Source organism: Neolamprologus multifasciatus, chromosome 1 (assembly GCF_963576455.1).
Source record: "Neolamprologus multifasciatus chromosome 1, fNeoMul1.2, whole genome shotgun sequence".
NCBI lineage: Eukaryota > Metazoa > Chordata > Actinopteri > Cichliformes > Cichlidae > Neolamprologus > Neolamprologus multifasciatus.
Genome location: NC_140439.1, coordinates 12915778 through 12940533, shown reverse-complemented (window position 1 = coordinate 12940533; position 24756 = coordinate 12915778). Strand labels below are relative to the sequence as shown.

At 40.0% G+C, this 24756-nt stretch overlaps 1 protein-coding gene across 2 annotated transcripts in view; it reads right to left on the bottom strand.

Annotated features, from left to right (window-relative positions):
* The window catches only part of pde8a (phosphodiesterase 8A), a 49935-nt gene extending 28064 nt beyond the window's left edge, over window positions 1-21871 (bottom strand). For both annotated transcript variants that reach the window (XM_085166649.1, XM_085166658.1), the window contains exon 1: window positions 20324-21871. In XM_085166649.1, the coding sequence (XP_085022775.1) occupies window positions 20324-20476 (153 nt within the window). In that variant the 5' untranslated portion in view covers window positions 20477-21871. The remainder of the gene's footprint in view (window positions 1-20323) is intronic.
* Between the last annotated feature and the right edge of the window lie 2885 nt (window positions 21872-24756).

The window sequence follows — 24756 nt, the reverse complement described above, 5'->3', positions numbered from 1 at the left end:
AGTGGTACCAAACACTGAGTCAGCAGCACACAGTGACTAAAGCAGCTCAGTACAGACGCTGAATTAATGTAGATCAGTAACATCATGGCCAAAATCTGATACACTCAGCCCGGGTCACATTATGTCGATAAACGAGCATGAGCAAAATCAAATTACAACACACCAGTTGGCACATGGTGAACTTGGAGTCTTCAGGCCCTCTAACCCACTTTGACAAGTTCCTAAAAAAAAATTTCACTAAAATTCACAGAACTGCGTCTGTTTTTTCATTCACTGAGAAGCCATTTTGCAGGCTGGCCACTTCAAAGAAAGTTATATCGTGTGATATCACACTTTTTGTTTGTTTGGGCCAATATGACCAAACATGAGAGCTACTAGGCATCTGCAGTTATCTAGAAAAGTATTTAAGACAGTCTGCAATACCCCTGATTTTTAGTTTGTTTTAATCTATGGGTAAACCTACACTGCAAGAAAAATATACAATGAATAAAACACATTTTCAAAAACCACCCCACCACTGTGACCATTTATACCCAAATCCTTTAAAACTGACTTCAGATCAGTGTATACGCAAGCACCTACTGTGAGTTGTTTTTAATAACCGTTCAGCTGTCAACCATAGACAGCTACTCAGACAGCTACCATGATTTCACCCACTGGCACCCGAAATCCTGTTTTGAAGCTTTGATGTCATAGGTATATAAAAGCAGGGTCCAAAAAATTATGCCATAGCATAAAGAGAAACGCATAAGTGCCTTAAACCTATATTTTATCTGAAGACCACCAGATGGCTGTAGCTGTGGTTGCTAAAAGAAATCTACGGAAAACTGGCTTTCTGTCTCAACTTGTGCCAAACATTTCCTGATGAGTTTATGGGCTCAGGTTCTTGGTAAAAGGTAAAATAAATAAAATCATACTTATTTTGACAATCTCGGTCGCACTAAAAGTGAGGATCATCCATGCTATAAGTTGTTAGCCAATGAGCAAACAGTTTTCACAGTCACACATGCCCCCCCCCCTCCCCCTTTGCCACTTTTTTTGAGATGAGCATCTTTGGCCTTATCATCCTGGGGTTTTGAAACCTGATGTATTCACTGAGGATTCATGCACGCGTTAGCTAATAACCTATTACTCCAATTCATTAGCCATTGAGAATATGCTAGATAAGTCTCCTTTCTTGGATTGAACAAAATAAATGACTGAGGCCATACACTCATGACAAATGTGTTTATGAAGATGAAATCCAAGGGCTATTTTCCCATAGACTTTGAAACATTTTTAGTGTAGCGCTGAGCACCAAAGGGTGCATATTCTTAGTTTCCAATTTGCGTAAAGGTCTTTTTAAGTTTTATTTCAGCTCAGCTATTAGCCAGTAAGCAAGCAACTTAGCATCTTCTATGCAAACTACGGGAGACTACAGCAATCTGCTAGTGACTAAAGCAATTACAAGGTATTTTGCAGTACAGGATTCTCTCTGTGACCAATTTCACCCAGCATCAGCCAGCAACCACTCACTAACTAGTCTCTGGGCTTATATGACTAAGTTAACCTATCCAAAATGAAATACAAAAACTGAAAAACCTGAACACCCTCAGTCTTAGGAATGCTGAAAACTAGGAAGCCTTTGGTGTAGCTAGTGATGTTGTTAGCTAAATCTAAATACATGGCTAGCTAACCTATATTTACCTAAGTCAATTCACAATTTGCCCATAGTCAAAACTAGTTTATTTTATATTATTTACTGATTCTTTTAATGTGAAAACCTACACATTTCCTGATTTAATAGCATTTAATGGACTACAAAGTGAAACCATAGGAAGCTGTTGTTTTACCAAAGCTAAAAAAAGAACCTGTAGGTGGTCATGATGGGTATAAAACAGAATATCCATCACATGATTAGATAAACCATCTGTCTCATAACATGTAACACATGGCTAACCCTATTGGCCAGTAGTTCCTAATAGCTCACCAACTTATCTCACCGAGTGCCTACCAGAGCATAGCATGAAGCCTGGCATGGACCCTCTCATGATTGTGATCTTGAAATATTACAAGAATCTAGCTATTTCACAAGGCAAGTCCCGCTGCCACTTTCTTTTGATACACCTCATGTATTTACGTAGTGGAGCTGCTTCTGACCCTATATCCTACTTCCAGTGTATCCGGCCCTATAGATCTCCTCCTCTCCTCCAGACCACCAGCTCTTCTGTCTCAGACACACACACACACATACACACTCACAGACTAGACCATACACACTGGGAGAGTGGCTTTCCACTAAAGTGAAAAACAGGAAATTGGATGACATTGTTCGGTGCGCCGACGTCAGCAGTGAGAGATACTGTAGAAAGAGTAAACAGCTTCCTCCACCCCAGAGCTGGGACCAGGATGCAGGGAATCTTGGGATGCCTGCCCTGCTCGTACTTCTTAGGAAAACGGCTACTCCATATTCTCCAGATCCCTCACTTTGACAAGCCCTCTCCAGCTAACGTGCAGCTAACACTCTCTCTTCGTTTCACCGCTCCCTCAAACCACTTCATCAGTTCAGGAGTTTATTCCTTTTAAAAACTTCTCTACATGTGGTTAAGTAGAATATGATAAGCCTAGCTGATGGCACAGTAACATAGGATGAGATCAGATTTCTTCCTTAGAAGTGTTGGGCCTCACAACTAGTGGTGGGGTGTCATGCGTGTGTTTGTGTATGTGTACGTGCATGTTCCTGTCTAAAAGTGTGAATCAAATGGAGATGAATCAATGTACTTGATTAGGACTGATTAAGGGCAGCAGTCCCAGCCACAGGTGTGGATGCACACTATGTACCAGACAGACACACAGTCAGACACACCGACCCTGACACACACTCAGCTAAGTGATGGGCTAAATGGCACCGCCTGACACATCAACCTCACCACATGCTGAGCCACTCAGATAGTATTGCTAGCTGCCCATGCTGGGTGTGTTACCTCAAAGAGAATAATTCACTTTCATGTGTGGCCACTGCCTATAGATCTGCCCCGAAACTAAGAATAACAGAGGAGTTTCAAACTTGTGACCATATCCAGCTGAGATGAATCGACTACCAAGCCGATATTTAAAACCTTTAACAAATTCAGCTGAACTAAATCGAAATTTCTTTAAGTAAAGTACCAATGCACAAAATATGTAATAACAACCAGTCTGGTCTTAAGGAAAAGGACGTAAAACACATTAGTTTATATCTCATTCCAGCAGCATATCTTTTATTAAGAATGGTGGTCGACCAATCTAAGGTAACTAGGGTCTCTTAAATAAATAATGAGTGATTTATCACCACATCCTGTCTCCTACTGCACACTTTGTTACGCTGTCAAAATAAAAGTGGTACAATTCGTATGATTTTTCAGTAATGAATAGATACAGTTTCATCACTATTTCACAAGCTGTCATATAAAATTTTATGAGAAATTCACCTAATGCCTTCAGTGTGTGGCTCAGTGTAATTGGTGTCCATGAACACAAATTCACTTATTTTGTGACTATTTCAAAGACTTTCTTGAGACTGACATGTTAGGCAAATTAATAGCTTTACTTATTCGTGTACTTTAACAGTATCCATTCATATAGTTCCCACTGATATGACATCTGAGGCCTATCAGTCACACAGGTCTAAATACCGGTCAGCAACCACAAACGTGTAATCTCCAGTTTGATGAGTGCTTGATAGCTGAAATCAGTTGCAAAAAGGGTACTGGACCAAAAACCTCCTTATGATTGTTTATGAGCGTACAAAATTAGAGAAATGCTTTCAAAGTAAAAGTTCTGCTGCAACCAAAACATTGTAAAGTAAAAACCTTTACTTTGAAGACAAACGGTCTTGTGTTGCACTTTTTTACAGTTTCACTACAGCTTGGGGAGTACTGCGTGAGTGTTCGTAGCAAAGTTGGCGCCTTGTGAACAAACTACAAACGACAGATCAGAAAAGTGTCAGATGACTCATCAATTCTTTTCTCACAACAACAAACCCGAATACACAACCACAACCAGCCATAAACAATAAACTTCCACAACAAGCTGCACCTATACTACTTCAGAAAACTGGGAAACACACCGTGGTGGAGAAAAAAAAAAAAAAGAAAATTATGATATATAATCTTCAAAATTCGTCAAAAGCCTTCAGTACTGGTATGATATTATAACTTCCACTCTTTAATTTTTCTGAAAATTTCAGAGCAAACAAATTTTAATATTAGACAAATATAACCCAAGTAAATGCAAAACGCATTTTTAAGTGATGTTTTCAAATTTATCCAAACCTACCTGGCCCTGTGTGAAAAAGTAACTACCCCCAAAACCTGATAACTGGTGGTTCTGCCCTTTGCAGAAAGAACTGCAGTCAAGCATTTGCGATAACTGGCAGTGAGTCTTTCACATCACGTTGGAGGAATTTTGACCCACTCTTCTTTGCAGAACTTGTTTTTATTGAGACATTCAGAGGTGGGTTTGCTGGTATGCTTTTGAAGTCCTTTAGATGTTGTTTTGAGTCGATGAGCTCTTAGAGGTTAATCCGTTAATTCATGATTCATGGGCACAATTTCTTTTCACGTAAGCCCAGGGGAATTTGGTTAGCCCCCTCCCCATAATAAATGAAATCAAAATTTATAAATGCATTTTATATTTATATTTACTCAGGTTATCATTGTCTAAAAAAAAAAAATTGTTGTATGATCTGAAACAGTTGAGTGTGACATATTTCATAGAAATTAGGAAGGAGACAAATACTTTTGGTACATGCAGAGGTTAACAGATAAAAACGGTCCACAGTGTGAATTCTTTTGTTGCCTTAGTGCAAAGGGATGGCACATGGATCCATCCCTTTGCACTCTAGGATAAAATTGTGTGTTGAAAGCAGTTTGGAAATCAGTCTAGCTTAATCCGACATTACATCTCAAATAAAAGACAAATGAATTTTTCAATTCATCCATCTGGGCCTTCATTGCCTTATTATGCTCAAAAAGTAATAAAATAACTACTGAATAAGATAAAAAGGACAAATAATAAAACCACAAATGCAATTAATGTGCTAATGTAATTACAGTTCATCCTCTCTGAAAAATAACTACGTCGATGTGTATTCTGGCTCTGTCCACATGTTTTATCCACAGTGACCAACCCCACAGTCAGCCAGGCAGAAGACTTTAGTTGAGTCGCTGGCATGAGTGAGGGAAACTAGGCCACTGTGGATCGGTTTGTCCCAGAACATCCATGCTTTCTCTCTGTCTCTTTCTCAGTCTGGCAGAACACACACGGAGGAAAGACCAATCGCCTGAAACAAAAACTATGTCCAGCAAAGCACACAGACACACACACAGACACACACTACATGAAATGAACAATCACATTCAACTAACTTTCTTTCCATTCTTTAGATATATGACGGTGTGACTCACATGCAATGTTGAGATTAACAATGCAAGTATCTTGCATTTACTATGCAAATTGTTCAGTTATGTGTTCATGACAGGGCAGAATAAGCTGCCACAGTGAATGAATATAAATTTTACATTAACTGATTTATTTTTTATCTCTCTTTTTTTTATTCTTCTCTAGCTTAGCTACGAAACTGATGATAGTTCTCACTATTCCTACCTTTGAATGGAAACCAATTTAAGGTCATCCTTCAACTAATAATTAGTATTCATTAATTGGCTCTTGGTGAATTTTAAGAATAAATCTGTTTGCAGGAAAATAAAGAAAAACAGAGAAAAAAAAAGGGTTCACATGTACATCACAGTGAAATGTAATGTGAGTCAAACCATGCTATTTGGACAAACGGATAACTATTAAACATCTTTCCATTAAAAAAAAAAAAAAATCATTAATAGGTTATCATGAACAGATTAATGTAGTTCTTTCAACTGCAAACTGTTTAAAAATCTTAATTACACCATTATCTGCGAATACCATTACATTCAAGATTATAAAAAATGAGAAAAAGAGAAATTACAGAAGCTTGTGGTTAAGCTAACAACAGAATTGTACCCTTAGAGTAGATATGTAAATTAAAAACACGACATGATGTTAAAAACACTGGAGGACCAAGTAAATTGCATTGATATTCTCATTAAAATGCAAAGTTCTGCTGGAAAATCTTGGATCCTTGGGTTGATATGGATGTTACTTTGACATGAACCTAAATGTTACTGCAGGCCAAGCGCACCCTCCATCTCAGTGGCCTTCCCAGTGGCTGCTCAGTGATCTGCACCACATTAAACCAGAGCTTCAGTGACGTAGCAGCTTATTTGCCTCACAATCTATCACAATTCACAGACTGCAAAACCACAATTTTGCAGAATTTGGGTGATGACCCATTAGATGATCAATACAACAGGGAGATTAGCTGTTCTTGTGAATTGTGGGCAGGTATGACTTCACTGTCTTTTTTGGCCAGATGAGCTAAAGACAACTTAGCAACTACTTGTAGACTACAACTTTTACCCAGCCTCCAAACTCTCAAGATCTTTAAGCACTCAAGGGATAGGGCTGATCCACAGAACCCAAATGAAGCTGCCGGTGAGACAGTAGACAGCGGTGAGGAGGGCTGTGCGAGTGCATCGCAAAAACACATAAATATGCCTGACACCCGCAAACGAAGCAGCATCTGGCTGCAGTTTAAAGACTTTTTTGTCTCGGTCTCGTCTCGACTTTGGTCTTGGTCTTGTTCTCGATACCCTCTGGTCTTGGTATTGTCTTGGTCTTGGTTTAGGCGGTCTTGACTACAAGTCTAATCGACAGTAATCCACAGCTCTGGTCACCACATCACTGCAAATCTATTACAGTATTTCTCAATGGAGGATGTTACCAGAGTCGACAATTATGATAACAGCGTATAGTGCAAGTATAACAGGAAGCATATGAGCCAAGGTTGCAACTCTTCTGGATATTAAGGGTGCAGCTTAAGCCTACAAGTGGTCTAATCTATCCTTACATGCTAAATAACCACAAGCAAAGGAAAAACAACTGCTGCCTTCCATTTGAAGCAGAAGCTTTGATTTCCAACTTAGAAAGGTCACACTGTGTCACAAGGGTGTCACAGTGCCCATAAAACTGTAAAACCTGGAACCTGTGCTTTTGTGCATGTGTGACTCATTAAATAAGCCATACACAGAAATGACCATTGCATTGGACTGCTAGTGACGGATGAATGGCTCTACCTAGCTAGGAGTGAAATAGATCTTGTATTTCTTGCTATTCTGTTTTTACTACTGGAACTGCGTCAGCTTGAGAATGACGTGGCTTCCATCTCTGAATCCAACTCATGATTTAAATGTAATGGAGCATACATGTGGAATATGGCACCCTGACTCATTGATGAGAAGGGAGATGATTTGACTGATTAGCGATTTCCAAAAAAAGCGATATTAAAAACAATGCTATTATGCTTTTCAGACCAAGGGAGGAATGTTTCTAATTCAGCGACACACCGGCATCCAGACCTGTTCAAAGAGGTGAAGGAGTTTCAGTTTGACATCACAGTATTATAAATCCTAAATGGTACCATTTTGTTTGAGACAGCCGACACTGCTGTTGTAAAATAACTATTTTCTGTAAGTTCAGATGCTAGCAGCTGTTAATGTTATACAAATGCTTAAACTTACATCATGTAGCTAACACGTAGCCATCCTCACAATTTAGCCTGCGTCCTGTCAACAAAATATAATGTTAACATTTTAAATAAACTGTCTGCGACCACCATTCTAGTAATTTTTTCATTTACTTAAAATTACTTTCCCATAAATGTTATTATTTTTTATATTTACATGTTTGAAATGACCCCCCCCCCCCCAGTTTAAAATGATCCAATCCTGTCCATCGTAATAAATAAATAAAGGAGTAAAATAATAATGGAATTATTAATTAAGGATTAAGTATTTTATGTTTAAGTATGTGAGATAAATCCCTTAGTTTTGGGAGGGACAGTCATGTAGTTCTAATGATATACAAACGATTACCTTTCTGGTGTTATGACATTCCTCGTGCACACCTCCTACATATTAGGGCCACTCTCCCTATATTTTATGTCAATAATTTGACATCTAGCATCATATATGTCAGAGCATCACTTCTGTTATGCAGCAATCACAATACAAAACAGATTTTTTCACACCCCTTCAAATACCCGAAATTTTGTACCCTTGTCCACTTCAGTATTTCCCCTGTTGCTAACATCTTATTAAAAAGTGGTGAAATAATTTGACAGGAGAGAGTGAGAATAGCTTTTCTTCCTGATCTGTAGTGTTAGCTATTGAAGCTAGCAGCAGCTAGATCATTTCTTTGGTACATTTACAGTAAGTAAAGGTAAGTATTTGCTCTGTGGAGGGAATTCATGATGGCATGAATTTAAAGACTGTGGCCTAAATAAATTCTGAAAATGCTGCTTGACGTCAAGTTTTAAAAACCTGAAACCTGAAATGCTTTTCCTGCAGTGTTGTGAATTACTGCTTACACGTGCTGTCCAAAAAACCTGAAACTTCTAATCACGCACGCACACACATTCATTGTTTTTCGAGCGGGTGCTTTCAGAATACACCCTGACCTTTATTCTGTCTGCAGTGACATCTCTCCTACCTCACCAGATAGTGCGGAAACTCAAGCATACGGGAATGTGCACACAGACACGCACACAAAGGGAAGACACTGAGAAACACACAAGAGACTGAACTTGTCCTGGAATTCAGTCCCAAACGCCTTTGAGTGACGTCTGTGGTTTAAAAATACAGAGTTTGCAGAAAACGGATAGGTTACTGCATCCTTGGTGACCTGTCCCTGTTTCTAACTGGTGTTCCACACATTGCAAGCAATGCTTCAGATTTCCCAGAACCCACCGGGGTTGTGTGAACTGCTGGTCCAGTGCAATGTCTGCCATTTACAGTGTCTTTGCAAAGTCAGAGTGAATGCTGCATTCCCTCATTTCACGACGTGCCCAGGAGTGCCTGCATGCATGCATTCGCTGTATCCATCACAGCCCAAGTTTGTATGTGATCTGTGCAACACAGCGCCAAGGAGAGTAACTGAGGCTTGGCTGAGCAGCAGCTCATTCCGTCAGGCCAAGTGATGAGGGTTGTATGAGGAGCAGAAAAGAGTCGTATTCATGAAACTTGGAGAGAAACACTTCTCATGGATGTTTACTATACTACTGCATGCCAGCAAAGACAGATCACATCAACACAGGTTGACTTTTATGCATCTCCTGTGGCTGGATTTTTCTAAATATGTCCATTTTCCAATCATGTTCCATCATTTCAAATCGCCCGAATAAACGTAAGTTCAAAGTGTGCTCACACTATAACCACACACCATCTGGGTTTTTTTTAGGATCCTACAGAACCACAAGCACAAGTTCTGATCTTTAAAGGCAGCATCGACAAACTAAAGAGGAGAAAATGTATAAGGTCAAAGAGTGAACGTGGTCACTTATTTATATAGGAGATATTTAAAAATAATAATAATTTTTTTAAAAAACAAAACAAAACCTGAGAGTACTTGAAATATTTCAGGTTGTAAAACTCCATATCTCACACAATGGCATATTTGATTACACCTTCCCTGCCTCATAAATAACCACTTCTTTCAAACTGCACAACTCCTGTTAATTTTTTCCAAACATGTTAAATATTATGTTTTTGTATATCTACCACCAGTGCGTGACAATTAATTAAAGACAGACCCACAAGAAGCTGAGCACTTTCTCCAGCGTTCACCTTCAAGGTATTTCTGTCCTTATCCAGATTACCATGAAATCCCTGTAAGACCTGGTCAATCCTAAGCTATCCAGGGCTCTGGAGCAACCAAAACCTCCCCTTCTTCCAGTGGCCTACTTCAACACTAGTACAACTACACCGCAGGCCTGTTTTACCTTCCCTTATGTTCACATCTACTCTTCCTAAATAACGCCTCAATTTTATTACACGTTCTTCCTTTCACCCCGCTATCATTTATCAACTGTAAATCCTCTACTGACAGCACCTGTCATCAGTGTGTTATCTTTACTGTGAACCATGTGCGACTATTGATCAGGTGCGTGTTATTTTTATTCCTCCTTCTCAGCCCAGGTAAAGCCAAAGGCCAGTGAAGCAGAAGCACAGTCTAAGTTGGATGCTGCCCGGTCCAGCGACACTACAGCGTGCTGTAATCTTATCGGGAACCTTTCCACAGCAGTCAGCCCCTCCTCCTTCTGAGTCCAGCCAAATACATGACAACAAGTCCAAACAACAGGCACCACAAATTAGAATCGGGAATCATTAGTGTACAGTAACTTTCGTGCCAGATCCATACCCAACAGTGCAATCTTAATTACCACACCGGCCCCATGGCCTAAAGAGCGGATTAGAATTTGAAAACAAATGCACTCCTGCTCCGTCTGTAACTCTGCCTGACACTAGCCCTCCAAAACAGCTTATATGTTAGTAAAAATATCAGAAGCGGTTCTCCTGGGCTCCTCGGATGGCTGGGAGAGCATTAGATAATCACCGGACCCCCCTCCGTCTTCTTCGCCTGCTAAAACAGGACCACTGATGTCACTGTTGCATGAGGGATTAGAGTGAGCGACATGAGCTGGGGCTTGGCACACAAACTATACTGGAATCGCAGACAAACATACACACAGAGACACGAAACGCTGAATAAGGATGACTGCATGCCAACAGAAACATAAAAGGGAGTTTGTAAGAAACACAAAGACATGCGGCCCAGTGTACTCTTAGAAAATATGCAAATACAGAGAGGGGGAAAAAAAGTTTAAATAGACCGACAGCAACTTCCCATCTGAAGAAAACTAATATTGTTATTGAATTATTTTAGAAATCACGTTTCCCTTTGTGCATATTTTAATTACCACTGTAAGGACCATTAAAAGAAGCTCAACTCCTAATAAAAATCTAAATTATTTGGGTTTCACGCAGGGGCGTAATTTCCAGGGGGGTTAGAGGGGTTATGACCCCCTCAATAATCAGACCCAAACAATATAACCCCCCCAATAAAATTATGAATTATCTTGCATAAATAGGCTGTTGATTTTCTTTACTCATTTCAGGTATTACCAGCAAAATAGTTGCATGTTTAGTCATCTGGGAATTTACCCAGATTTATTTATTTATTTAGACAGAGATATTGACACACCCCCCCCCCCCCCCCCCCCCCCCCAATGTTTAGTACAAAGTTACACTGATGGTTTTATGACCACATCACTGGAAACACTTTCAACTGGTTAATTCTCGAAATTCAGACCTGATCAATTCAGGTGGGTGTCAGATATTTCACTGGTGGTATTTAAATTATAACCATAACTACATGTAGCCATAACTTTTCAGCTGCTTGTATCACTGACGCTGGTGTTTCAACTGCTTTCTTTAGGAGGACATTATAAAAAGGAAAGATTTTAAAATGTTTATACTTACATACACTCAATACCGATTTAAATGGAGAACTGGAGATTGCAATTTAATCTCCAGCATGTCATGATGTCATTTACATTTAGAGAGAATTTAGTACATCTAATGCGCCCTTTTCCATCTTGAAAGTGCATTCTGCACAAAACCCATTTCACCTCATCCAATATTACTGGTAAATAAAAAAAAAAATAAAAAAAGTATTTGTAAATGCATCGTATCATTAAACAGAAACTGTTTAAGACAACACAAGTGTACAGAGAAAATTATTTCTAGCGATTAGCAGGTATTTCTAGGGCTTGCCATTTTCCTACGCACCCAAGATGACTGATAGTAGGTAATGAGTGATGTGACGCAATATTTAGGTAACCAGTCAAAAAGGTAACACAAAATCTCTCTTAACTTTATGTGATTGATTATTCTTCCCTACACGTTAAGCAGAAATTGGTTTCTTGTACACAAATTGTTGCCACTTAAAGGTAGAAAGGCAGCCTTGCAGCTCTTTAACCTTCCTGACTTTGTTGAAGCAGAAATATCTAGAACAATATTTCACAACTATAAGCAGCTGTTCTTGTTACAATGCACACAGTAATACAGGCAGTCTGTGGAGGAATGTCATTAGGCAGGTGCAACAGGTATGATAAATGGCATGGGTTCTCGTGAACGTCACGCAGGAATGTTTCACTTGTGTCACTTCTATTAGAACCATGCAAACATGCTCTGCTGTCATCAATGACTTTTTTTTATTAGGGTGTGTCCTTTCATAGTTTCCATTGAATCATTTTCTACTCTCCTAAAGCGTCCAACAGGCAGTCTTAGAGGTAGTTTCAGTGACTGTTTTCAAACGCTGTTTTTCTGAAACCAAACTGGTAAGCGCCTGGAGTAATACCGTCTATCTTGAATCAACCTTATCACCTCAAAGCAAAATAATATGAAGCATAAAACCACTGTCAAGTGTTCCAGCAAAGGTTGTGCTTTCTCTGACATGGAAAATTAGATCAACTCAATAGGAGAATCAGAATGGAAAAATTACTTTAATATTTGGGTATATTCATCTTGACCTTTAGGAAGAAAAGGCAGTTTTGACATATCAAAGTTTCCACAACTTAGACTTGAATTTCTCTGGGGTGGGGGTGTTACAGTGGAGCTAACCAATAGTGACTGGCTCACTCCATGTTTTTGAAACTTAGCTACAAATTTTATTTGCATGTCACGGTCGAACGGTCAAATGGTTTGGATTACCACAGCTCTGTTACAATCAAGTAAGACTTTGACAGGATCAGTTAGTCAAAAGAGGGTGCGCTGATTTGAACTTGCCTATAAAAATCAAAAAGTTAGTCGGGCGTTCGGAGTGAATTTCCGCACCAGCCTACATGTGTTGTTACAAGCACGCAATGGACACTGCAAAAACAATGTGCACCATCTGCACTCCGCCCTACTGACACTGTTAGGGCTATTTCAACTGAGGGTACAGTGCATCTCAAGAGCAAAACACAGAGTAGACTCCAGAGAGCTCTGCATCAGAGTTAATGTCCCTTTAAACAAAGGAGGAGGAGAGCAGCGCTACTTTAATGGGGTGCACAGCAGGTGAATGAGTGTCTTGTGTGTTTACCATAAGCTGAAGGCCTTTTTGCCATAAATCTAGTCAGCTCAGCAATTATTTAGTGAAAAAAGGCAGCAGAAAGAAATCAGTGCCTCTGGAGCACTTTGATTGCAAAATTATTTTTATATCAATTGCCAGGTTTTTGCAATAAAATACCCATCAGGTTTACAATTCAATACTAACTCTAACAATTTTTGGTGCTTTGTATATCCTGCACCAGAAGGAAACCTTCCAACAGGCAACATTCCTTCAGTTTCTTCAGTATATTCTGGCAGCGAAGACAGCGGTGTGATGAAGCGTGAAAATGTCCAAAGTACTCCAGTAACCAGTTGCTATTAACATGGCTGTTAGCTTTGTTAAGATGATGTGCTGTGTGTGGTTACATCAGGACACAATCACTACGAAAGGCTCCATTCCAGAGCAGATTCACTCCTGTGGACACGGACGCTGTCCAAGACTGATGACACTGGGGTGAACTTTTCCTTTGGAAGAACAATGATGCTGTGTTTTTACACTGTGTGCTTTTCATAATCGCTCATAGGTGTGGGGGTGGGACTTCAAGAGATTAATGTGTAATATAGAGGGTCACACGTGACAGTAGTGTAGTATCCTAAATATTCATTCACATGAAGAAAAAAAACAAACAAAAAAAAAAAGGTGGTCAAAGCAGAAAATGGTGATAACACTACCAAGCCAACAAATAAACTAGGCAAGATAAGGTTCAAGAAGAGAGTCGGCGCAGAACCTTAAATATACAGAAGAGTATTTCTAATACTGTGACTCTTTAAGGAATCTTTATGGACTAGCTGTTGATGGCTGTAATCAGTCCCCTCACAAACAGCTATTTAGTCAAAATAACATAAAGACAGGCTCTAGCCAGAAGTAGCCCGTCTTCTGGCCGCCCCTCTAAAGCTCAACAGTTAACATGTTGCATTTCAAATAAATGGTAAAGTTGTGTCAATGATCAAAGCCAAGAAATACTCCATCACACAGTCCACAGAACCACAGCTCACAGGTTTGACCCTTTGGTTTTGAATCAAATAAGCAAACAGCATATAATGTGTTAATTTGTAACCTTTAAGGGTGCTGCTAAAGGTTTCTAAAGTGTCAAACCTGTCCTTTAAATCCTTCTAAATGGTTTTCTGTGTGTAAATGTGTAACAAGTTAAAATGCAGCACTCCAATCATTAGGCTCACGTTTGCCACAACATGCAGAAACTATTTCACCTGCCCTGCCATGCCTCAGTGAGGACGAGCATAGATACTTTGTGCATTCAGTATACTGCTATTTTATGTACAGGCGGGAGTGTACTTCACTGACAATATCATATTATTGTGATTTTTAACATTTTGCAATAATGTATACTGTAGTTGGTCATTATCCGTTTTATCATATAACATTATCTCACTTCAGCTTTTTTCTTTTTGTCTTTGCTGCAAAATGAAATTGCCAAGCATATTAACATTGTCGCTAAATCCTGATGGAACTTTTGCCATATGACAAAGTCAGTCTGCTAGCAGTCGGATATCAGTCCAACTGGGGTCAAATTGGTGATTTGCAGTGTAAATGGTCAGAAATCTTCCATTTATTGTCCATCTACATAAACAAAAATTTACATAGAGAAATTTAGCAGAAATTCAAATCGAACTATCATATTTGTGCTCAGCAGCCTTCCTGTTCAATAAAAATATATCCAGAAGACAACCAGCTACCGGCCAGTTGACTCAAGTCCTTTCGAGTTGTGCTCACTGATAAAAATGGATTCTGATGCAAAGATGTTGGAAACCTGCCTGCATTTAAAAATTAAACAACAATTATTTGCACACCTTCAACAATCTCTCTGAGAGTGACTGCAGTCAGTCCAAGTCAGATTGCAACTGTTTTGCAGGAAGGTTGCCTCATACCAGGCCAAATGAGCAATTGCCTTGGGCTCAAAAGCAGTCATGAGAACACCCTGAATCTGCGGACAACCACGGTTGCGGAATGTGAAAAAAAAATTCAACGCAATAAACAGACAGTCACCGATTTTTTTATTATTTTTTTTGTGTAGATGCAAACAGGCTGCTGTCCCATTTCTACTCGTGTGATGGAGCCGTTAACTTTCTCTGAGTTAGGAAGTAGTTTTGTCAAGCTAAGTGTTTCCAGTGTTGGATAGTTTTTCGACAGAGCCGATTTGATCAAAATTTGCTCGGCTAACAACATCTCAGGATGATGACACATAAGACAAGCCCTGTTGTTCATAGTATTCCCAGAGTATTTTAATTTCTTTAATAAATATCTATATTTGATTTACGTGTATCAATGTGATATTGCCACACAAAATATACTGTATCAATTTGTTTCCCCACACCCTTGTCTGACTGCGCAATTATTGTCAAATAACTTGGATTCTGGTATGCTGCACTACGAATATTGGAAAGTTAAGTGTGAAGTGAAAAACAAATGATGACGCCTCATTCTGCTCCATCCCCACGAATAAATATGATCGACCGATCAGGACAAGTGACATCAGTGATAGTTGACACTTAAACAGTCAACAGACCAAAGCAATCCTAAAATAATCTGTTTCCAGCCCAGCCAGGCCTAAAAGTCTGGATGCTTGGAGAACAAGTGGCATGACTGCATAGCCCGAGCAGATGCTCGGACCTTAGAAAGCCCAGAAGCTGGGAGAGGCGCATTCAAGGAGGAGCATGAAAGGCCACCAGCGGACCAGGGCCCACTCACATCTACATTCCTATGAGCTCCTGAAAGCGAACAGAGAGCGCTGCAGCAACATAAACACTTGTAGCGCCTCGTTTTGGAAGAATACCATTTCAGTAATCTCATGAAACTATCACATGACGACCTTATGATACTAAATTCTAAACCTGGAGGGGGAGCAGAACAAGCTTTGAATGTGGCCTTGCTTGTTAAGACCAGTTTAAAAAAAAAACAACAAAACAAGAAAAACAATGGGAGGGTCTGTTTCACGAGTACACGTAACCCAGTATACACCCCACAAGTAAGCAAGTCCTGTGAGATGAAGAGACCCACTGTAGCTACACCTAAGGTGACAAAGAGATTTATCATGTTATCTTAATTTAATTTAACACTCAGGGTGACACTATATGAAGTGTTGTGAGCTGCTTAATGTTCAAGAACAGAGTGGTTGTGGGAATTTAAATGTATGAATACTGTAGTACATTTGGCCCTGAACTCTTGGATATCTAACGCTATGCAAACATGGTTGATAAGCACTAGAGCTCCTATATATCAACCAGAGGAGTGTGGTTGTGCCATGTGCCCCATCTTGCCTCCTCTGAGCTCCTTCTGCTCATGTGCTAGTGGAGATAAATGACATAGCAAAAAAACCAAAAAAAAAAAAATCCTCCCCCTTGCTGCCCCCTTACTGCCCTTGCAGGCACTCCAGACAGGAAGGGAAACACGGGGACACTGCAGCTGACATTTTGTTTGAATAAAAGATAACATAAACTTATTAAAGAAGCTTGCAATCTTCCTTTTTCATGCCAAAGTTTAAAAGAAAAATTACTGCCGAAAAAGAAACGTTAGCTTGACATGTGGGGGAAATACGTATGCGTCCTCGCCTGCCAAGAGCTCAGTTTCATATCGGTCAGTTAAATGTGAAACTACGGTCACAGGCTGGTTGGCTTATCTTGACACAAGGACTGGAAACAGGGAGAAACTGCTCATCCAACTCTGTCCAGATGTAACCAAACCCATTTACCAGCACCTCTAAATCTAACTGATCACCACGTTTGTTTTTGTTTGTTTAAATAATGCTTTATAGCACAAGAACTTTGCCCCAGTGGGATTCAAACGGCCAGCTGTGGCAGCACGCCAGGGGGGAGTGCCATGCTCTGGGCTATAAAAGACCACTGTACATATACGCATGACATCTTTGATAGACACGGATAAACACAATCCATCATTTGATCCATACAGCAGCTGTAAAGACAAAGAAAACAGCGTGAATGCTGAAGTCAACTGAACATAGACGCTTCTGAGGCTGCTCAGAGGGAGACCAGCAACTATTGTGCATTCAGTCGTGTGCGATTGTGGCAATGAAGGCAGTCAGAGAGAATTTGAAGAGTATCACTTAAGAAGTAAAAGGTATATAATTTAAAAAAAAAAAAAAAAAAAAAAAAAAAAGGTCCATGTCTGATAGCCAAAATGAAAGACGGAGAGAAGGAGCCCATATCAGTCTCTTTCCTCTCAGGCAGCAGAAAAAGCACAGTGGATTAATTCATCACCATGCGAAGCCTTTGCCCTCCTCTGGAATAAATTACCCAATGACTCTCAACTTGGACTAAACACACACAAACTTGGCCATAGAGAACTCGCATGGAAACGACAGGAGCGAATACTGACAAATGCAGACAGTGTGCTCAGGTCGGCGGTGGATCAGGTTGGTGTTTCAGATAAGCAGCAGTTAAATGTTTCTCAGCCGACAGGAAAGAAAACCCCGTGTGCCCGGTCGCCCGCGGGGATGGGAGGGTTAAATGACAAGGGGGGAGTCTGAGGTATAGCCTGAGTGATACCACTTATGCTAATGCACGCAGAGGCTGGAATCAGGCAGTAAGCAGGATGGCATTGCTTTCCACACACACACACTTGTAAGCTTAGCACCCTTTACTGCCCTTTTTCATTCATACTAAGAGGTAACCGTAAATCTGATTTTACATTTGCTGCTCTGGGAGGGGTGGGGGCTACTTGATTTCCTTGCATGGGGGGGCAATCAGACTGGAAAAATCAAGGCCAGATAAATGATGTTGTGTTTGGCTAAGGCGTCTCTTTCTCTCTGTTTAGGCCAACACACACACACACACACACACACACACACACACACACACACACACACACACACACACACACACCTATCACAGGACCTTGTACTTGAGCCTTATCATCACTAGAGCAGCCCAGATGGTAACGTACCCTTGACAATAACTCACATCACACTCCCAAACTTCTATTGAGTCCTTCTCACGCTGTAGATGCCTGCACATGTTCTGATCCTGCCTCCCTCACTCATATGTAGAAATAAAACAAAGTAAGCAGAGGTACAGCACAGATTTCACATTTGCCTAACACAGTTTTGCAATGAGCTAAACGTGTACACTGCTGCACTTACTGCCAGTTGTGTGTTTATTTGAAAGAATATTATTACGCTTCAGGGCACGAATGCGTGTGTTCTGTTCAGAATCACAGTGATTCAAAGCCGAAGCCCAGAACATATAATAATAAAACAGAAGAAGTATTTGACATTAAATTGTAGTGATTTATATGTCAATCCAATGCACTTATAAAAAAATAAAAAAATAAAATAGGGCTGTATTACATGAAATGATATGAAACATTCATCATCTCAGGGATGTATTTTACAGTGTAAATGCTTTCTTGCTCATTAGGTCTATTTTTCCAAATATTTTCTGAATGAAATGCAAGAAATGAGTGCTTTTCAATGTAATTGCCTGAAAAACTGCTTTATTAAATCAAAGTGCTGCAGGTGTCTGTTATTGGTCTTTTTTTTTTTTTTTTTAAGAGAACCCCCCCCCCACTTAAAAAAAAAAAAAGCTACAACAAGCAGAAGTGGTGTGGATTCCCGAGGCTTGAATGCATCGTGGCGAGCTAACGCATGTGTGGTTCTTAATGAAAAGCAACCATAAAAATACATTGTGGTAAAAATAAATCCGGCTGCTCACTCAGAAAATGCGCGGCGGATCTCGGCAATGACACCTTACAGAGCAGGAATTAACATTTCCAGCACAAGAAGATTTGTATACCATTAGTCTAACTCAATCAGGGAACTAATTCAATCAGATTCACAGTGGGCATTTTGACGTGGGGGCATCTGTCACACAGACTTCTCACTGCATCCTGGGGTGACATTTGGCCACAAAATTCAGCTTGACAGAGGCCCTCAGATAGCCCTCGGCCTGTCGGACAAGCGCACACTTTCCCATAAACACACAGATACACTGCTGCACTACTAAATTCACAACATCCCACCTTCTTCTTCTTTAAACCAACGCTTTGTGCTTACAGACGCCTGCAGATCTACACTAAAACAATACAGCCCAGCTTTGACTGCATCATAAATGTGCCACCAATGGACTCTTCAGAGACACGATGACAGCTTCCAACTCTATATTGCTCAAGTTTTTATGCTGACGAGATTACGCTTTTAATCAGGACAAAAACATAAAAACATGGATCTTTATGTTTCAGTTTGCTGCAGATAGTTACACCTATCTGACCGCAAAACGCACGTCTTAATCTGAATAACAGAAATTGTTATGTGCATGTGTAATCTCTTACACAACAAAAAGGCCAAAAACAATCATCCTGATTAGAAACACCTATTTAGTCCCTGAGTGGAAGCAGGCATGGCCTGTTTTGTTATATTTAGTGTAATTATTATTGGTCCAATACACAAATGGGACTGTTACTTTTTTTTGTCAGTGATGAAGCACTTTCGATGAGAGACTTTCTGGTGTAATCCTACCGCCATCCTTCTCATTACCCACTTTCCCCACTTCTAGCGCAAAGATCCCTCTGCACGGTCAAAGTGGGTACTGATAGCTGTTTGTGTAGGTTTTTGTGCATGAAGTTTAGACAGCAATAAGATTTCGCAAGAGAGGACATCCTACTGAAAAGCATAACTGGTGGAAAGGTGAAACAGAGGCCAGAGCTAAGTCAGCTGAAAACAGCTGAAAGAAGCACGTTTGACAACACATGTTGCTGCCTTGTGCGTAGATTTTTTAGATCTGTCAAGTCCAGCACTTCACAGAGAAGATATTTAAGGACTAAAACACACACACACACACAAAAGAGTGCAACAAATATTTGCGTCATCCTGAAACCTCAAAGAGAACAATACCTCAGGGTAGCGCGAAGGGCTTTCGACCCTATGACCTTCCACTGAGGGTGGCCTATTTCCTCTGAATTCAGAAAAGCAGCAAAATTGCAATGCCCTGCATGGAAATGTGTATTTGCAACAGGTCATATATATATATATATATTGTAGTGACTGTGCCTGTTGGTCTGAAGAGTCAGATTTCTAATGGCTTTGGAGTCATCCCCTCTCCCGTCTCCATGGATTTGTGTGTATTCCTTCTTTAATATTTCTATTCAATAACCTTTTTTAAGTAAATAGACTGTAGTTTATAGGGCAGAGGTTTTTTGTTGAACAGCTTTAGACATGCATATACACAAGCAACTGACTCTCTCACACACATAGATACACACATAGTGGATCTGTGTCTGTGTAAATGTAAATGAATGTAGAGTCCCTCACCTTGCAGCTAGGGGGTTTTAGGGGTAGTCCAGAGGCAGGATTTCCTTGATGCTGAGTGGTATTAGTCTGCTGGGGTGAGTGGGAATCCTCGGACTCTTTTCCACTGTGGTAGACCACCCTATCAGAGATATGAATACTTGAAGCACAGCCCATGCTTCAACCCACTTCAGCCTTTTTTTTTCCTTTTTGCGCAAGTGCTTTACTTTGAGGCTACAAGAGTGTCATTCGCCCTCTTTTTGTAATCTTAAAGTCCACTCTTCCTCCTAAGGTTCATACTTTTTTTTGTTGTTTAAATATAGGCTACATATATATAAATATATATATGTAAATATCATCTAGGCCACAGCAAAGCCGGTTCTGCAATTGCTCTAACACAAGGCATGAATAATATATTTTTCTAACCCCCACCCCCGACCAGGAAGCTGATTTCCTCCCTCTGTTTTTCACATGAAGTTAATTGGAGAGCTTCAATCAAAGCAGCTGTCTTGTCCTCGAAAACTTGGATTCCGTTATTCTTCCGCTGCTGAGATCCCCATGGACGATTTATTTTATTTTTTATTATTATTATCCCTCACTCCGGCTCCTCTTCTCGCCTTCCTCGTACCACATCACCATTTTCTCATTTTTTTTCTCCCCCCCTTCAACTTCAGTGTTATCAAGTAGGCCTAAGACACACCATGCAGTTCCCCCCTCCCCGGCCAGCTTTCATGCAATAGTTTTATCCATTTTTTGCGGCCAAGGTTTCATGTGTAGTCGTCCTCCACCACCTCGGAGCCATCAAAAATGATGCCTTCTCTCTCTCTCCCCCCTGTCCTCTCCTCTCCTTCTCTTCAACAATCCGGTTGCCCACTTCAGCTCAAGACACGGGCCCATAAACCGGTTCTCACGACACTTTGCTCCAGTCCTGAGCGGTTCATCATCAACAGGCTGAAATATTCACACTGCAGAGCGTTATTCTGGCCACTGGCTCCGGTGTCAAACAAGCTTCGTGAAGCATACTGCCCGACACAACACTCCATTTATCAGCCCCAAATCACCAGTTTTAGGACGCGGAGAAATCTTGGTGGATGGCTCGCAATCTCCATTCAGGCATCCGCTGGCCGGCTGAGGATGATCCGACTGATATAAGAGCTCCAAACCCGGGTGCAGTAAAGAGTGTTAGCAGGCTCCGCGATTTTCTGTCATTCTGGAGGAGGAGGGAGAGAAGAAAAAAGGATGTAAAGGCTGTCAGAGAGTAATGTTGTGAGGTACCACCTCTGGAGAATGCGATCGCTCTGAGAGAGAGACACAGAGGGGGAGAGAGAGAGAGAAAAAAATCTTTCCCAAAAAAAAAAAAAAAAAAAAAAGGACCGCTCCGTGTCCACAAGTTTCAGATCCGAAATCGGGCACGGCAGGATTATTTGAGGTTGTCGAGAGCGGAAGTAAGGCAAAATCGAGCTACATAATGCTGATTTAATGTTTGTCTTTTCTCTGCCTTTTCTGGCGTTTGCCCTTCCAATTCTTCAGCACTGCTTGACAGCGGCACATCCAATAAAAGCACCCGCAAGGATTGACCTACAGCCTTTACTGACGTTAATGCAAATGAGCTGCGTGTAGCCAATCAGAGGCGCGCTCGGCGCCGCTGGGCGGTCCTCTGCTTTCCGTGGGAACTTTGAAAAGAGGAAAAAAGAGCCCTGGCCAACCAACGCTGAGCTGGCTGCAGGTAGCCTTACCTTTATTTATTTATTTATTTCATTTCTTTATTCAAAGCACGTAGCACATGCAAACCGCAGATACTGTGGCTGTGGATGAGTATGTCGCCCTGCTGAATCTGGGAAAACACATTTACAATTTTTAATACACAGGAAAACTTTTATTAAAACGCTTGAATGCACATAATGAAGTTGTAGTCTAAGCAAATCTGTCTGAAAACACACGCAAAATACACTAATATATATTTAAATCCATTAAAAGGCTCTGTAATGAGAAATTATCACACTGACGTTGTTGCTGATAATGAAATGTTAAGCGACCATGAGGCGATTTTTTACATTTTTGGTTAATATGATACACATTGTGCCACGTAGTTTATAATAATTTTTTAAAAAGTAAGACCAACTATCACAACTTTAAAGAATTTATTGCGTTGCTTAAAAAAAATCCAAATATGTTTTTATATTTATTCTTTTATTCTCACATTTTACACTTTTGGCAATGTTTGTTCCTGATGAGCTGTTTTATTTTGTGAAACTCATTCGCTCACCTCTTTGGCAAGCTTCACTAACTCAGCAGCACTCCACAAAGCATATTTAGGGACTAAAAAACAAAAAAAATGCAACAAATATCTGCGTCATCCTGAAACCTCAAAGAGAACAATACCTCAGGTTAGCGCGAAAGGCCTGTGACCCCATGACCTCCCACAGAGCGTGACCTAGTTCATTTGAATTCAGAAAAGCAGCAAAATTGCAATGCCCTGCATGGAAATGTGTATTTGCAACAGGTCATATATTGTAGTGACTATGCCTGTTGGTCTGAAAAGTCAGATTTCTAATGGCTTTCAAATTCATTCCCTCTTCTGTCTCTTAGGCTTTGTGTGTATTCCTTCTTTAATATTTCTATTAAATAACTTTAAAATACTCAAGTACTTAAAGGCACCCAACACAAGAATATCATGACCATAATATGGTCTGGTATGCCTAATTATGCTGCCGACATGGTGTATCTGATGCCCTCGTGTTGGCTTTGTTCCTGCGTCCAGGATCAACATCTACTGACCAATCATGCTGTTGTGATGTCATAACTCTGCAGTGTGTGTGTGTGTGTGGGAGAGGGAGTATTTACGTGTTTTCTTTATTTAAAAAAATAAAATAAAATAAATAAATATATATATATATATATATATATATATATATATATATATATATATATATATATATATATATATATATTATCAAGTTAGCCAATTTTAGCTTACCCATGATGGTTTGCTAGTGATCATTTTTTGAGAGCATTAGCTAACCTCTTGGCTGATGCTAACCAAATGCTAAGACAATGTCACTGGTCAGTTACAATGTTGGTAACTAACACTAAGACAGGGATATCAGATGCACTGGGGGCAACTCGTGGTACAGTATCTTACCCAAGGATACTGTGACACATAGGCTAAAGAAGCCGGGGATCAAACCATCGACCTTTCAATTAGCAGACAAGCCCCTTTCCTGTGTTGCCCCTGCAAATCCTAATAATAGCATAAACCCATGATGCTTAATGTTTTTAATCATTATTCAGCTACTGAATAAGGGTATGAAGCTACTGCATAAGGGTATGATATAAAACAGTAAACAGTCTGCCTTGTGTCATAAGCTTTGACTTCAGCTTTTGAGACAGCTCTGAACATACAGCTGTCACCCAGATGTATGGTTCTGGCCAAAAACAGACCTCAGTGCATGCTGGGTGCTCTTCATCAGAGAGATGAGCAGCTAGGGGCTTCTTATAGAATCCACACAGCCTCACTGTTAATCCAGAGTACAGAGTTTTTTACACCCTTTTTATTATTATTTACGTGTTCTGACTCAGTTTTATCATAGCATATGTTTAAACTAATTTTGTCTCAGTTTCAAGGTTTAGCCTTTCTCTTTTATTTTGAAATTCCCTCATCTTTCATCCATATCGTTTTACTTCCTGCCTTTGTGTTTTTCCCTTCAGCTTTCCTTGTTACATGTGTCTTTTATCTAATCAACCCCTTTGTGTATTCATAGTCCCGCTTCTTGCCCTTTGAACTATCTGATCGTCTTTGTGCTTCTGGTGACGACTTTCAGCGCTTCCAGTCTGTGGTATGTTTAGATTTATTTATTTATCTTTTGTTGTACTTTAGTTTCTTTTTGAACTGGAGGCAACCTACTGCTAGCAGCACAAATATGTCCGAAAATACTCTTAAATGGGTACATGGACAGATGGATAAATATGGAACATGTACAATAAAAAAGTGGCACTTTCAAAAATCACTTTTCAGGTGCTTGGATGATTGAATTAATATATCTCATTGCCGGCTTTTTACATCAAACTCTTGCTGAAGTCTGTCAGTAAAAGAGTGAAGACATCTTTTAAGAAAGTGCAAATCTTCTGTGATTGAACAAATACTCACCATTTCTAGTAACTACTACAGCAGTATTAGAGGAACGTTTCTGCCATCTGCATGAAAATGATAACTAAAAGAGGAAGAAGAATGAGGAGGAAGAGCTGTCAGTTAGTGTGTTAGTCTGTCCTCAAAAGCTAAAACATTTTTATATTTAGTTTCTTTGCATTTAATCACCACTGACAACCTCTTGCTTCAGACGGAGGGCCTGCAAAAAAAGAAGAAGAAAAATCATTGTTTACTTATGTGCAGTGTTTATAAGTGGATAGCTAAATTTAGACGAGATGTGCTGCTCTAAATAACAAATGTTTCAGTGCAG